Raw genomic sequence first — 14,224 nt, forward strand, 5'->3', positions numbered from 1 at the left:
CCACTTTGCACAAAAAAAAAGCTCGTTTTCTCAATTTTTTGGTCAAAAACAGCTGTTTTTGGTGAAACAAACCTATGTTCTACTGTCTATTACTAAAGGAATGAAAATGGTAGAAACAAACTTTTTTTTCCTGATGAAAGAAGAGAGTCTACTCTTTCTTTTGGTAATTTCGGTGTGTACATAGTCATAAGACACACTTTCCTGTGGGTCTTGGAAAATCAGTCAAAATACTGTAAAACACTTGGCAGTATGGGTCTCTCTGCACTGAAAATGGCTGGCAGCCAATGAGTTAAATGACACTTCCATATTGGATTTGATCAATCTGTCTTTGTTGACAGGATATGTACCTCAGACTTTTAAGGTTGCTGTAATTAAACCTTTACTTAAAAAACCTACTCTTGACTCAGAAGTGTTAGCTCATTATAGACCTATATCCAATCTCCCTTTTATGTCTAAAGTTCTTGAAAAAATAGTTGCAGCTCAGCTTTGTGATCATTTCCACAGAAATAATCTGTTTGAAGAGTTTCAGTCAGGATTCAGAGTGCATCATAGCACAGAAACTGCACTGCTGAAAGTTACCAATGATCTCCTCTTAGCCTCTGATAGCGGACTTGTGTCTGTGCTTGTCCTGTTGGATCTCAGTGCTGCATTTGATACGGTCGCTCACAGTATCTTATTACAGAGACTTGAACATGTTATTGGGATTAAAGTAACTGCATTAGGCTGGTTTCAGTCATATTTATCTGATAGATTTCAGTTTGTTCTTGTAAATGAAGAATCTTCCTCACACACCAGAGTAAGTCATGGAGTTCCTCAGGGTTCTGTGCTTGGACCGATTCTTTTCACTTTATACATGCTTCCATTAGGTAACATTAGACAGCATGGCATAAATTTCCATTGCTATGCTGATGATACTCAGCTGTACTTATCTATAAAACCAGATGAACCCAATAGGTTGGTCAGACTACAAGCATGTCTTAAAGACATAAAGACCTGGATGACTCAGAACTCTCTGCTTCTAAATTCAGACAAAACTGAAGTCGTTATCTTTGGACCTGAGCGTTTCAGGGAGAGATTGTCTAGCTATATAGTTACTCTAGATGGTATTTCATTGGCTTCTAGTTCTACAGTGAGGAACCTTGGAGTTATTTTTGACCAGAATTTATCATTTGACTTGCATATAAAACAGGTTTCTAGGACTGCCTTCTTTCACCTTCGTAATATTGTTAAAATCAGGAACATCTTGTCTCAGAGTGATGCAGAAAAACTAGTCCATGCATTTGTTACTTCAGGATTGGACTACTGTAATTCTTTATTATTGGGCTGTCCCACATATTCTCTGAAAAGCCTCCAGCTGATCCAAAATGCTGCAGCCAGAGTTTTGATGAGAACTAACAGGAGAGATCATATTTCTCCAGTTTTAGCTTCTCTTCATTGGCTCCCTGTTAAATTCAGAATAGAATGTAAGATTCTTCTCCTCACATATAAAGCTCTTAATGACCGAGCTCCATCATATCTTAAAGATCTCATTGCAAGATATTTTCCTAACAGAGCACTTCGTTCCCAAACTGCAGGTTTACTTGAGGTTCCCAGAGTTTCTAAAAGTAGAATGGGAGGCAGAGCCTTCAGTTATCAGGCCCCTCTCTTGTGGAACCAGCTGCCAGTTTGGGAGGCAGAGCCTTCAGTTATCAGGCCCCTCTCTGTGGAACCAGCTGCCAGTTTGGGAGGCAGAGCCTTCAGTTATAAGGTCCCTCTCTGTGGAACCAGCTGCCAGTTTGGGAGGCAGAGCCTTCAGTTATCAGGCCCCTCTCTGTGGAACCAGCTGCCAGTTTGGCTTCAGGAAGCAGACACCCTCTCTACTTTCAAGACCAGGCTTAAAACTTTCCTTTCTGATAAAGCTTATAGTTAGGGATGGCTCAGGTGATCCTGAAACATCCCATAGTTAAGCTGCTATAGGCCCAGCCTGCTGGGGGGCCTCATCTGTCACACCTTTCCTCACTTTACTCTCTTTATGTATATGTGATATTATTGTGGTCATTAACTCGTGTTTCCCTGTTCCAACAGATATCCTTTGAATGGTGTTACAGTGTTTGTTGTCCTCTCTTTTCTGTCTTCTCAAACACCAGCTGGTGGAGGCAGATGGCCACCCTTCCCGGTTCTGGTTCTGATGGCCACCCTTCCTGAGTCTGGTTCTGCCAGAGGTTTCTTCCTGTTCAAAGGGAGTCGACTCGTTTCTCTCCACAGTCGCCTCAGGCACGCTCAGGACGGGAGATTGGACTGAAGACAAGTTTCAGTGAAATCTGTTGGTTTCCTTAGCTAGGAAACTGTTTTTGAATTGGCTCTGTATGAATGAATTGGATTATTTCATAAATAATTATGGTTACAATTAATTGAATCCCAATTGGCTTGAATTGGACTTTATTATCTAAGTGCCTTGAGATGACATTTGTTGTATTTGGCGCTATATAAATAAAAATGAATTGAATTGAATTGAATTGAAATCCTATTTCTTTCATATCAGCCATTAAAATACTAGTTTGTAAAATCACAAAGAAATAAGTAACAATGTGTAAATGATTGTACCCATCCATGTTCTCTGATGAATGTCATGTCCACAAAGCAAAGTGCATCATACATGACAGTTGGGACTTTTGTAAATCAATCAAGGGTAAAGGTGATTTCTGGTCAGTACCAGGTTTTCAGTGGGGTGTTAAGTTTAATCTGAATTCAAATCATGACTTTGTGAAAAAAAAAGTTGAATTATCTGGGTTTTGCCTCTGAGATGCTTTGTGAATTTTTTCATTCTGCATTGTTCCATGCACCCTTGAAATGAGCTACTGCTACAGCTGGACTCGGCCATGTAACGGATCCACTCGATGTCCCATTGAACATGCACGAGCTTGGAACCAGGTTATTAACTCCAACACTGTCCAACACTGATGCACTGTGACCTGTATGATATTCTGCTACCTGTAACCATCTTTGTGGGAGATCAGTATATATGGAAGTTATGGAGGACTGAAACTTTGATGATCTGAAATGAATAATAAAGGCTAACAAAATAAGTTAGGGAAATAATTGAATTGTATGTGAAATAAAAATATTTTTCTGCTTTAATTGAAACTTTATTAATTTCAGCTTGTGTTAATTTAGCTATTTATGCACTTTGCCACTCAGTTTTAAATTTTATATTTATTTGGAATAAAGTTAATTTCTTTCTTTGTTAATTTGTTTTTCTGTATTTCTTTTCTTTTATAATTTTCCTTTACATTGTATTGATCTATTTATTTCCTTAAAATATTTGACTTCTTGATATTATTTTGACTTCATCATACATTTTTAAATTCATTTGAACTGATTGTATTTCTCTATGTATTTATTTCTCTGGTATTTCTTCATTGTATTTTCTCGTCCATTCATTTCCCCAAGCCCATTTATTTCCATGCTTTCTTTTTACATAGCCCCGTGTTCGTTTTTACATGCATGTCTGCCTCGTTATATAAATGAGGGGCGATCTTTCAAAGTCTGTCATGGGCTCAGCTGCTCACAAATTGGTTGATTATCCTGCTGCACAGATTGTTCCTGGAACTGGAAGTGGCTAAGTGGTACATGCAGCATATAAGCTATGATACAGATGCTTTGTTCATTAAAAGTTTGTGTTCTCTTAGTGACTGGTCTGCTTAAAATGTAGGCTGTGCGACTGGATGCACTTCCCATTGTTCTGACTGCAAGTTAAGGAAGCTGTTGATGCTGTCAGCTTTCCCTACTTCTGGTCTCTGTGGCTGTATTGTCATTAAACATGCCTCATGACACACTTTATCTATTTTAGAAGCATTTATTACATTCTAAACTTATTTATTAAGCCATTTATATATTTCTGTATTTATTTCAGATTACAAAAGTTTCAGTCCTCCATAGTAAATAAGCTAAATCTTTAAGATGCCTTTAAGCACCTCGAATGATGACTTTGTCAGATGACACAATAGTTATAAAAACGGGGTATTATTTGTGCAGAACAAAAACCTGTTAATGCTTTAGCCAATCGTGAGTTGGCATGTAGTCTTAATTGGCTGCTTCTTAATAATAATAGGCTAAATTTCTGAGCCTGTTGCAGCAGCTTTACTTTTAAGTTTTCCCTCTTAGTAGCCTGTCTTTTCTTTATGTGTTTTTTATTTATTCTCTTCTCCTCCTTCACAGTTTCGTTGTCGCCAGGCTTCTATTTTTCACTTTCATCCCGACCGCATCCCCGTTGTTTAGATAAAGAGATAATACACTTTATTCATCTCCCATGGAGGAAATTCAAATTGTCCAGCAGCTCACAAATATATGTATATTCACAAATATCCATGCTCAACACCCTACGATAAACAGATAAGTAAATAAATCAAAAACAGCTGTTAGCACTCCACAACACAGAGGTGATCCCCACAAGCTCAGGAGGAGGAGGCAGGGCTGCCCAGCGGGGGTGCGGTGCCGTGATGAGAATTTTCGATCACTGCCAAACAAGATGGACGAGCCGGTCGTATTGACCCGGCACCGGAGGGAATATCGGGAGAGCAGCGTACTTGCGTTTATAGAGACATGGCTGACCGGCGTGATGCCAGATATGAAAACCCTTCTGGATGGTCTCCAGCTTGTCTGGGTGGACAGAACAACAGAGAGCAGTAAGAAAAAAGGAGGAGGGGTGAGGTGTTCGTTAATGACTGATGGTGTAAGCCTGGGAACATCTTTAGCTGTTTTCACACTGCGACCCGCTACCTTAGCAGGTCCAAATTGCCACTTCATCCCGCGTCGAGCAATGTGAACGCTTGGTGTGTCAGGGTGACCCGTGCCGCCTGAAGCCGAGTTCAGGGGGCGTTGCCTAGTGGCAGAGCGTCACACCAAACACATAAAATGCTGGGCGTGTACAATGACGTAGGCACAAGCCATGCTGGAACTTCTTTCTCATGGCTTTCAGTTTGTTGGTCACCTGCGTCTTGCTGCGTGGGAAACCGCACTCTCCCATCTTTCTCGCCAGCCCTTCCAGCAGAGGTCCATCTTTCACCGTCCCCGACATGTGGCGGTAAATAACGTCCTCTGCTCGGAGGCTGAGGAGCTTGCGGACCCTCCTTTAAAACCTCTTTTAAACTCCTCACCCCACGCCCACGTCCGACCCGCGTCAATTGCTTTCACATCAAACTCGGCTCGGCAAAAAGACTAGGGTCCGACGCGGGTCGAATGGCGAGTCTAGTTGACACGGCAGCCCGGGTCGTCAGTGTGAAAGGAACAGCGGACACGCTAAAGTCGCGAATTAAACGTGGGTTATTCCTCAGTGTGAAAGGGGCTTTTATCAAGGAGCCACTCTGCCACAAGGACACTGAACTGCTAGCGCTTCGCTAAATCACATTAGACTACATTACTTACCGAGGGAATTCTCACACATGACCATGGTCGTTGTGTATGTTCCCCCTCTACTAATGCTGACGCAGCATGTGGTATCCTCCACTCTCTGGTGAGCAGGACACTGACAGAACCCACAGGCATTCCTTCTCATTCCTGGGGACTTGAACCATCCTCCTCCATCTGACAGTCTGCCCAACAACAAGTATGTCGAATGCCAAACCAGAGAAAAATAGAATGCTTCCTTTATTTTATGCCAACACAAAGGAGGCAGACAACTCATCACCTCTCCCAACCTGGGAAGATCAGACCAGAACCATGTTCATCTAGTGCCTGTGTGCAAACCTGTGCTCACAGGCAGCCAGTTACCCAGTGAGTGGATGGTCCAGCGAGGCTGAAGAGGCTCTGTCAGTTTTGTGTGTTTTGTGTGGTCAGAACTCTGTGGCCCTCATGGGGAGGACATTGAGAGTTTGACAGACTGTATCACAGATTACTTAAATTCTGTGTGGAGAACACCAGGACTGTGAGGTGTTTCTCAAATGAAAAACCATGGAGGGATCCTGACATAAACCTCTTCAAGGAGAAGAGAAGGGCCTTTAGGTCAGGGAATAAGGAGGAGCTGAAGGTAGTCCAGAAAGATCTGAGGAGGAAGATCCAACAGGGAAAGGACAGCTGCAGAAAGAAGCTGGAGGATCAGCTACAGCAGAGGGACGTCTGTGGAGTCTGGAGAGGACTGAAAACCATCTGTGGCCACAGACAACCAGACTCACAAGCCTCCCCCTGCTCATTCTCCACTGCTGAAACTTCCCTAGTCAACAACTTCAGTTCACTGAGCCCACTCCCACTTCCTCCATAATCTCCCAGAAACAGAGACCCATCCCCCTCTCCTTCACCATCAAACACCCCCTGGTCCCCCTGTCCCAACCTGTCCATGACAACAACCCTGGTGGGAAAGAAGCCTAGGGAGATCAAGGTAAGAAAGGCTACAGGCACTGTTGGCATCAGCTCCAGGCTGTAACTATAATTTGTCTATATACATACTGTATGCACCCATACTGTTTGATTTATTCCTTTAAAATTCTGTTTTTTATATTTCTTGTTAATTCCTATTGCCCCCTGTACTGCTAAGAACGCCGTTCTATTCCGCTCTGATAACTGCCCTTCCCCAGAGGAACTGTTTCAGTCTGCATTCCCACATGAGTCGGACCTGATAGGGACTGATGCGGCGCAGCCGTCTGTGACAGCGACGTGTTACTTTAGCGCCACATTCAACAACAAAACAGAACAAAACAAAACCCGGTAAAAGTAAGGAGAGAAGAAAAAACACCACCAAGAAGCTAACATGGAGAGCGGGGAGGCCACCGTGTTCATGGTCTGCATGATGGTGATATTAATCATGGACGATCACATGGGGCGTCTAACATGGAGGCTGGAAGAGCTCACAGAGAGAGTCAGGAGACGCAGGATGGAGCGCAGGCCATACTTCTTGGTTTCATGAAGGAAGGAGAGCAGAGCGCCGCAGACAACGGAGACCACGTGGAGGTTTAACTTATTAAACACGCCAAGGTTGTGTCCGTGTCGTATGAGGAAACATTTCAGCCTGACAACATGACAAGGGGCGGAGCTACCGACCACCAAGGGGTGGAGCTACCAAACACCTCCGTCAGATGTGTTCTATAGAACCCAGAACAGACCCAGCTGAGGAGAAGGAGCTGAAATGGTTCCAGGAACTGAGGGAGATGGTCCCGAGTTCCTGTATGTGCGAATGATGGCGAAAACGGCCCCGTTCCTGAAAGGTTACAGGAACTGCAAAAGGTTCCTACAGTCCGAATGCACCTATTGTAAATTTCCCCACTGTTGGGCCTAATAAAGGTTTATCTTATCTCAGTGACCAATTCTGACACGTTTAACTGTCTGACAAAAGAAACAGAAAGGATATCTGAATGAGAGGAGCTTTATTGAGATTTGGGCTGTATAAATATACAGTTATGCTTTCTTATTTTTAGAAAAAAAAAGATGGAACTTTGGTAAATGTGTGGCACAGGTGAGTCTAATTGAGTATATATATACACAGGAGTAACTGGAACCCCAACCCAACCACATTATCTAGGTGTGTTAGTCCACACAATAATTCCCATTGTCCCTTCATGAGTCTGAATAAACCCATATTCAAATGCATATCTGTTTGCACATGAGCACATTGCCCATTTTTATATACTTATATCCTACTGTATGTTGTTACTTTTGTTTTTGTTTGCTGTTGATACTAACCTGCCTTCGGGCATCTATGTAGCTGCTGAATACTTTGAATTTACCTCGGGATTAATAAAGTATCTGGTTCTGGTTTCTGTTGAAACAGTTTTAGTCTCTACAGTCACCTGTGCAGGCTCAGAAAGGGGGATTGAATCAAAGACCAATTTTGATCTAATAAATTGGTTTCCTTAGCCAGGCACCTTTTGTTTTGTTTTGTTTTTTTGGAATAGCATTGTATAAATTGGGATTCCAATGAATTTGATTTTGGTGAATTATAATTGGATAACATTAAAGTGGACGACAGTTGCCTTGAAAAAGATTGCATCTTTCGAGTGTGTTGACATGACATTTGTAGTAATTTGGCACTTTGTGAATAAAACTGAATTCAGATTAATTGAATTGAATATAAACCAAAATACATAAGTGCACTCAAATTTCCTTACATCGTCCCATATTACTATGTTTATATCATATCTAAAAATAAGACTGAGAAGAACTTAATGGACCATTGCTGGTCCAGCTGGGCCAGCTGCATGTTATACAATATCCTACACAGGTAATGCACCTCAGGCTTGATGTACTTATGTAGCATCTTATAATACACCAATTGGCTACAATAGTCATTCATTTGAACAATTATGCAGATAAGCATCTATGATCATGTATTTTCCTAAACGAACCACTATGTAGACATAAGCACTATTCTATGTGTCTTGATAAAGCTATTGCACAAGATACATTTCCTCCAGATGCAAGACAGAGAAAAACTACATGAGCTTAGGCTATTCTATCACATGGGTAGATTATCAACAATCATACTAACCTGTAAAACATTTCAGGCAATAAGCTGGTCATAGTTCCCAAGACATCAACACCTGTAATACCATCTTATGCCCCCCGTCATTTTCAAATGCACAAGTGTACAAAAAAAATCGTGTTTTCCTGTCATAATTGTAAATGGAAAAGAAGTACGACTTAAAGCCCTCTGACTTTAGTTTCAAAATAGCTTTTTTAATTACTTCATATAAAGAAACATTTTTGTGCAACAAACGTGTTTTCTTGCATCTGTCCAATGTGTGCTACTGAAAGTGATGTGAACTGGCAGGTAAATTAATTCTCATATTATTTCGCTGGCATTTCAAACTTGTTGCTGAGTTTTTACTCTGTGAGTTTTTGGTTGGAAATCTTTGTTGTGCATAACTCTTCTGAAATCCAAATATTTGTCATAATCTGATACTGATACAGCTGCTCATTAATGCTCACTCTTTGTGGAATCTGTGGTAATGATTTAAAGTTTAAAGTGAATCCTTTTTGGCTTGTGAACATTTCTGTGATAAAATAATCTTTATTAGCCCTTAAAACTGTATAATGTGCTATTGTTCCCTGCTGTACTTTTTCCACAGGAAAAGCCTTGATGTGTTTATACCATATAAGTATATCTATGCATTCATGTGTGTGCAAACAAAGGTTTTCGATTACGGTTTTCCATGATTAATTATTTGATTAACATTTGAATTAATTTGATTAGCTGACTCACATCATGAGTTCAAAGTTACAGGGTCAAGCTAAAATATCATATAACAAATAAAATCAAACAGAGAATGAAACTTACTCAGAATAAGGTTTGATGATTCACTACAGAGAATAATATGACTGTAATCTCCTACAAGAGCTAACTCCCTTTACAGTAAAATAGCATTAGTAGAGTTAGGTTATAAGATTTATGCCATTTGTAGTCATGGTATTAAATATATTTTTTAATTTGCTAAGTGCCTTCAAATATGTTAGGGCGATAGTGGAGCTACACACGTCTATCAAACAGGAAACTTGTGTTTGTCCCTTACATGAGTTGTTTTAGGTAGGTGCCTTTAGTTGAATAAGTCTTCAAATCTTTCCTATTGCTAAGTAGTTCGGAGGGGGAACTCTTTTTTGTAGTTGTTGGTTTTGGCTGCATTTTTTTTAATGGTGCAGGCCACTGCATTAGCATCTAATCTAGGCCAGAATGTTTACTGGAAAGCTCCAGACAAACAATACAGTCTTGTGTCAATGCATTTATGTTTGTGTATGAGCTTAAAAGCAGTAGTCATGAACAGCCAGCGTAGTGACAAAATAAGCAAGCTGGCAGTTTGGAAGGCGGGTATGTACGGAGGCAGTTGAGAGTGATTACCAGTTGATGTGGCAGTTGGAGATATGGGTCATGCAGTGGAGCAGGCCTTTGCAACATATGTGCATCCAACTGTGTAGTAGTACCAGCACACTAAACATATGATCTAACTTCTTCTGAGAGTTCTCACTCTGTTGGAAGTGTAAGATAAAATGAGGAAAAAAAAAAAAATAATAATAATGACAACACTTTTTCTGAAGTTTTTCTTGGGGTCATTTGAGATGGTGGTTAAAGTCTAGCTTGGATCCATGGTGACAGCAGAATTCCTCACGTTTCTTATCTCGTTGTCGCCATTGGGCCTAAGTGAATAAATGCAAAGAAACCAGTCCTTATCTTACTGTTTATTATATGTAACTGTCACTATTGTGTGAATTTCCGCAAATTGGCAAGGAGATAAACTATTCAAATTATTTACCAGAAATTCTAAAACAAGTATAGTTTGCATAATGTGTTCCATATTAGCATTTCAAGATGTATCTATATTTGCCATGACACTTCATAGCTCATGTGGTTAGGGTAAGAAATTCTGCTAGCATTGCTTTGTATATCAGAGCCAAAATAAATGTTAAAGGTTTTCTTACCTTTTCAAGTTGTGCATTCTGTTTGGACTTGTAAAGGAATTCTCCCACAGCCACGAACACAGAAAGAACAAGTCCAGCTGCGAGCACGATGAAGATCCCTCCAATGTTCTGCACCCCCAGGGCGCTGGCCTCCTTACTCTCCTCTTCTGGGCAGCCGTTTCCTCGCCACCATTTTTCTTTCATCATGTGCAGCTTCCCTTCTTCCTGAAGCTGCAGGATGGCAATAGTGATCTTATCCCGGTATGGAGAGCCTAAAGGACCAAAACACACAAGATCAGTGGGAGCAATCAACATGACCAAATCAGTGCCCTCTAGTCTTATGCATTGGTAGAGTTCTCAGTGCCACCAGAATGAACATACGTGATTATTGCTTTAGTTACTTAGACCTCAAATTGAAGTAAATAGCCTATGATTCTTCTTCCTAACCCTAACCCTAACCCTAACCCTAACCCTAAGCCTAACCTGTAATATCTTAAAGGCACCTGTTGTTAAAATACTAATACATGATACGGTAGCAGTCAAAGATTTGGACCTACATATGTATTTATCTGGAATGAGTACGTGTGTTCAAACCTTTCGCTGTATATCTAATGCAGACTAACACAAAATAAATGTGAAGAAGTTGTTCTCCATCATGTTAAAGTATTTATAAACTATTGTACCCCAGCATGGTCTCATTTCCTCATGTGCACATCACGCAGAGATAGAGAGCAGCGGGAGGTTTATGACATGATGGATCACTGCACAGTGGATTCCTTTGGGCCATGAAGATGTTTTCTAACTTGTTAAGTTTACTGTGAATCAAGAAATGGAAAGACTCTGAAGTCTGTATACTGAGTGCTGTGTAACCTGTGTTATTGGCATCCAGAGACACTTATTGCCGCCGCCATCTGCATCCAAGGTCTACTCTGGTTGAGCCTTACATTTTTTCCTTTAACTTATACAGAGGTATTATTTAATACCTTATTATTTAATACATTCCAGTATAATGTAGACTTACAACAACTGGATTGAAGATAATCCTAAAGAAAAAAGTTTTTTCTAAAGGAGCTGGAGGGATGTGTTGGAGTCACAGGGCTGTGAAACAGGAGAAGAGGATGTGATATACCTATTACATACCTATTGTATATTCTATTGACTTCCTTATTTCCATTCATTCACTGTTCTTTCTGTCTCACTTATAGTAATATAATATAAAATAAACTATAATATTTATATTTTTCTATCAAAATCTCAACAATTCTGTGTGCTAAGGTTAGTATGCTGACATGGTCAACTTAGATCATATTTACAGTATTACAATGTGACAGTTTGCATTTTCCATATTTCTATATTCTGTTCAGTTATTCCTTCATTTGATTTCCTATTTTACTATTCAAAGGCTTTATGTATCAGGATTTAATCAAAAATCATTTGGTCCACAGCAGACAAGTTAGAATTAGGTCTGGAAAACCTAAAATGGACAACACATGACTTATTTCAATGCATCACAATGTAAAAACCAAATGCACCCATACTACTTCGATAGCATGTAAGAGTAAGGAGCAGCTGAGGGCTGCAAATCAAATGCACTTGATCAATTAATCATCAGCAATGTGACCACTTATTTTACAGTACTTTGGTCAGTTTGCTGGTTTGGAGCATTCAGGTGTGTAAACTAAATGCAAAGCAGGAAAGACATCAGTAAATATCTTAGAGAGGCAGTTGTTGCTGCCTATTAGTTTGTAATATTTATAAAGTCCATCATTCTACAATGAGAAATACGATCTACAAGGGGAAAAATATGTCAGACAGTTGCCAGTCTTGGCAGAAGTGATTCAAGATTCAGATTTAGTTTTATTTGTGCCCCCGTAGGGCAATTAGTGTTGCAGCAAGTAAAAAGGACATATAATTAGTCTAAGAGGGAGGGCTGATACAGTGTGCTGAAACAACATCAGCAGCAGCCCCTACAAAGTATCAACGGTGCGTATCATCAATTTCTGCCAACATCAAGAACACCACATGGAGACAGGAAACGGAAACAATATCAACCAATCAGGTACGGCTCCTCCGACCCTGTCCTGAGTTCAAAAGGGAAACAGCCGTAGGGACGAAGGAGGGCCTGTACCTGTTGCTCTTCATACAGGAAGTCTGAGCCGGGGCAGGAAGGCAGGAACTGGAGCTCAGAATGGAAAGGATGGGAGCTGTCAGACAGAGCGCATCAGCCCTCCTGATTATCCGTCTGTTGAACAGATCCGGAGGGGTGCACCGTTCAACTCCCAGAGTCTGGTTGCTCGTCTTTATCTCTGCTCAGGGCAGTTTTGGACCTCGTGTTCAGGTTGCCAAACCAGCAGAGGAGAGAAGGTCAGCACAGATTCAGTATATGATCTGTAGAATAAGACCATCAGGGACTGATCCATCTGAAACCTGGAGACTTTTCTCAGACAGGACAGTCGCTGCTGGCCCTTTGTTTGCAGGTTCTCTGAATGGCAGGTGAAATTGAATTTATTATCCAGAATAAGTTTGGACCATGTCTCCTGTCTGACCTTTGATTTCTGTTTTTGGATTGGTGTTATGGGGCTTTTTTCTGAAATCAATGCACATGTCCTTAGTTTTCTGTACATTTAACTGGAGAAAAGCATTGTCGCACCAGACTTCAAATTCACTGACCACAGGACCATGGGCATATTCGTCATCATGTAAGAGACTGACTGTTACCGAATCGTTTTAAAATGGGTCTATTCTCATGGCTCGGGCAATCGTCGGTGTAGAGAATATAGAGGAGAGGGCAGAGGACGCAGCCTCGGGGAGAGCCAGTGGATCATGCATCCTTCACCCTCACTCTCTGTGTTCTGGGTGTTAAAAAGTCAAGAATCCAGCCCACGCTATTACAATTTACATGAAAAATAAGAAGCTTATGGATCAGAATGTGGGGCTGGATTGTGTAAAAAGCAGATGAAGAATCCTCAAACAGCAGCTTAGCATGGTTTTTGTTAACTTCAAGATGTTTAAAAACAAATAAGGTGGCAGCAGCATCCTTAACTCCACGACCGGCCCTAAAGGGTCCAGTAGGTGTTCAGTCTTCATAAGAACATCTTTCTTTATCAATTTCAAAGGATTTCATGACAAGGGAGGTCCGTGCCACAGGTCTAAAATCATTCCCAGCTTTAGGGTGGCTGCTCTGAGCCACAGGTCTAAAATCATACCCAGCTTTAGGGTGGCTGCTCTGAGCCACAGGTCTAAAATCATTCCCAGCTTTAGGGTGGCTGCTCTGAGCCACAGGTCTAAAATCATTCCCAGCTTTAGGGTGGCTGCTCTGAGCCACAGGTCTAAAATCATTCCCAGCTTTAGGGTGGCTGCTCTGAGCCACAGGTCTAAAATCATTCCCAGCTTTAGGGTGGCTGCTCTGAGCCACAGGTATCACCATGGACTGCTTCCAGCACCTTCTGTTGGTTAAATGTTAGCTGGAAGATATGATAAAAAAAAGGAGCTAACTGTTCCGCACAGGAGGAGAGCAGCTGACCACTGTTATTATCAGGACCCGGGCTTTTTCCAACTTTAGAGTATTTAAAAGATTTGTCCTCAGAGACAACATGAAAAGGAGTATGACCAGAACACAAAAGCTTGTTTTTTCGCTTTTTCAACCAAAAAATCAAAACGATTAGACAAAACATTCACGCAACACAGACAAACAAGAAAACTAATTAGGGTCTAAATCCTAGAAATAACTCTGCCGTTATGTCACAATTTAATATTGTTGATTTAAAAATCCTAGAGGAAACAGTTCGGCAGCTGAAATCAACAACTTGTTCTCTGGACATAATACCATCCGACTTTTTAAAAACTGTTTTTACCTCAGTAGAAAGTG

At 40.9% G+C, this 14,224-nt stretch overlaps 1 protein-coding gene across 5 annotated transcripts in view; it reads right to left on the minus strand.

Moving 5' to 3' along the window:
- LOC142379606 (glutamate receptor ionotropic, kainate 2) overlaps positions 1–14,224 on the minus strand; it is a 422,159-nt gene that overhangs the window by 25,725 nt on the left and 382,210 nt on the right. For 4 of the 5 annotated variants that reach the window (XM_075464651.1, XM_075464654.1, XM_075464652.1 and 1 more), the window contains 2 exons: positions 10,378–10,628; positions 10,068–10,095 (listed from right to left, as the gene is read on the minus strand). In XM_075464651.1, the coding sequence (XP_075320766.1) occupies positions 10,068–10,095; positions 10,378–10,628 (279 nt within the window). The remainder of the gene's footprint in view (positions 1–10,067; positions 10,096–10,377; positions 10,629–14,224) is intronic. The other variant, XM_075464655.1, reaches the window with a different exon arrangement.

The sequence above is a fragment of the Odontesthes bonariensis genome, chromosome 5, assembly GCF_027942865.1.
Source record: "Odontesthes bonariensis isolate fOdoBon6 chromosome 5, fOdoBon6.hap1, whole genome shotgun sequence".
Lineage (NCBI taxonomy): Eukaryota > Metazoa > Chordata > Actinopteri > Atheriniformes > Atherinopsidae > Odontesthes > Odontesthes bonariensis.